The 2500-nt window shown below is 29.2% G+C and overlaps 2 protein-coding genes across 2 annotated transcripts in view; one reads left to right on the forward strand and one right to left on the reverse strand.

Annotated features, from left to right (window-relative positions):
* LOC137645941 (ubiquitin-conjugating enzyme E2 Z-like) overlaps window positions 1-2500 on the forward strand; it is a 232768-nt gene that overhangs the window by 54163 nt on the left and 176105 nt on the right. The gene's annotated exons all lie outside the window — the stretch shown is intronic.
* The window catches only part of LOC137644988 (trans-1,2-dihydrobenzene-1,2-diol dehydrogenase-like), a 15547-nt gene that overhangs the window by 8905 nt on the left and 4142 nt on the right, over window positions 1-2500 (reverse strand). Inside the window, exons 2-3 of the mRNA XM_068377855.1 lie at window positions 1743-1951; window positions 944-1107 (exon numbers count right to left, since the gene is read on the reverse strand). Of these exons, the coding sequence (XP_068233956.1) occupies window positions 944-1107; window positions 1743-1944 (366 nt within the window). The 5' untranslated portion in view covers window positions 1945-1951. The remainder of the gene's footprint in view (window positions 1-943; window positions 1108-1742; window positions 1952-2500) is intronic.

Genomic DNA, 2500 nt, shown 5'->3' on the forward strand with positions numbered 1-2500 from the left:
CTTTGTTTGTTTGTGAGCAGCTTTACACAAAAATACTGTACCGATTTTGACCAAATTTGGTAGTCGTGTTGCATATGATACAAGATGAATCTGTAACATTTTGGATAATGTACATCACAGTACAAGTAGGCTGTAATACTTTGAAAATAATCGCAATGTTAAGTAAATGTAAATGTTTTATTAGTTTATGCGTTGTTTGTAAACATCATTACGCTAAAACTACTGAACCATTTTCAATGAAACTTCATTATCAGGCACCTAGCGTTGGAGCTTCATAAAGAATAAATATCCCATATTTGATAAAAAGTGAAAAAGGACCAACAAAATAATAATAATAAAGGAAAACTAGTATACAGAAAGAAATGTGGAAACAAACTCCTGAATAAGTATAAAAAAAAATAGAAATACCCTCCAGTATGGATTGAGAAGTGAATTGAAAAGTTTCTTTTGTTAGCCTACGCGAGTTATTAAAGAGTAACAAATATTTCATGCCGAAGAGAACGCATCTTACCAAACTAGATTCAGTTTCTACAAACTAGTATCGTAATATTAATATATATATATATATATATATATATATATATATTATATATAATATATATATATATATATTGTATATATACTGGTATATATATATATATATATATATATATATATATATATATATATATATATATATATATATATATATATATATATATATATATACTGGTATATATATATATATATATATATATATATATATATATATATACCAGTATATATATATATATATATATATATATATATATATATATATATATATATATATATATGTATACTGTATATATATATTGCTAGAAGACTGACCACAGAAAATTATAAAATACCACCTAAATAACAAATAAAGATTAGAAAACAATAGATAAATTATACACAATTACATAGCATTTCGAATACGAACCTCCATGAGAAACACACCCTTTTCGCGCGCCAACTGGATCACCTGCTTGGTCTCCTTGGCGTTCACGCAGAGCGGTTTTTCGCTCAGAACTGCCTTTCCTGAACGAAGCATCAGACTGATCACCTCCAGATGCGGAGGAGGAATGACACCCACGTAGACAACATCTGTAGAGTTCAATTGTTTTTTTAAGTTTATCATATATATGAATATCTATTTAGGACCTAATTGTATTAACTTTTTTTCTTAGTATATTTCATCTTTGGATTATACAATTATTTATGCTTTATGCAATTATAACAATAGGTTTTGGGTATATTATTATCATGTGTTATGTATTATTACATACACATATCTACGTGGTCATTTGGCTATTTACTTAAATGACCACAGGTGAATGTTTATTTTTTTCCTTAGATTTATTAACTTCATGTCAATCTCCTTCAAGAACTATCAGAACTCTTCATTTATCTTTTTATTTATAATCTGAATTCTGCAAAATAAACAATGAATTATGTATGGCGTGTTTATATTAATATATATGAAGCCTTTAGTGTTTGAGGACTTTACCTAGGTTTTTTTATATTTGTGATGCAAAGTTTGGTTATTTTCAAGTTACCCCAGAGAAGTCTCTGAGGTTATTTTAAACATTTTCAAAAATAACTTCATAAATTTCTTTTATCTCTATCTCGATTGTGAATGTCAACCCCAAGAAGAAAAAATGCAACTTATCTTTCGTAAATCTAAATATCTATAAGATACAGAAAAAGAAACAAGCAAGTAGTATTTTTTTAAATCTCACCAACGCCAGGATCTCGAGCCAGCTCCATGTAACTGCCGTAAGCAACGGGAATCGAAAATCGCTCGGCGAAGTCCTTAGCCGAGGACAGATTCCTGGAAGCCACTGCAGCCACTTCGTGCGATGATGAGGGCAGGAAGTTAAGGGCTTTGGTGAAGTCTTCGCTGACCATTCCCGCCCCTGCGATGCCCCACCTTAGAGCCATGGCCGCCCTGAAAATATACATCGTCGTCGTCATCATATTGCTGCTTTACTTTCATTGGTTAGTGGTACTAGTATAGGGGCTCATTCGGTCCATTGGGTGGGTCCCATTCATGTGTTAAAACCAACTGTATGCCCCATGCAACATTATTAGATTGAGAGGTTATTTATTATCGTCAAAACATTATTATTATTATTATTATTATTATTATTATTATTATTATAATTATTATTATTATTATTATTATTACCATTATTATTATTACCATTATTATTATTATTATTATTATTATTATTATTATTATTATTATTATTATTATTATTATTATTATTATTAAAGTCTGTTTATTCGTGCGGATAAAAGGAAAAGAGTTCATTAACATGAATGGGTAGTTGATTTGATATTTTTACTATTATTGCTATTTTGAATATTTAATTAACCAGGCAAATTTTAGCCTCGTAGTGTTTGCACAAACTCCTCATAAGGTTTAAGGTAGAGTACCTATATAAAACATAGGTACTCTAGTTTGAGGTGTCTCTTCAACAGTTACAAAAGAAGT

This window comes from Palaemon carinicauda, chromosome 8 (assembly GCF_036898095.1).
Source record: "Palaemon carinicauda isolate YSFRI2023 chromosome 8, ASM3689809v2, whole genome shotgun sequence".
Taxonomy (NCBI): Eukaryota; Metazoa; Arthropoda; class Malacostraca; order Decapoda; family Palaemonidae; genus Palaemon; species Palaemon carinicauda.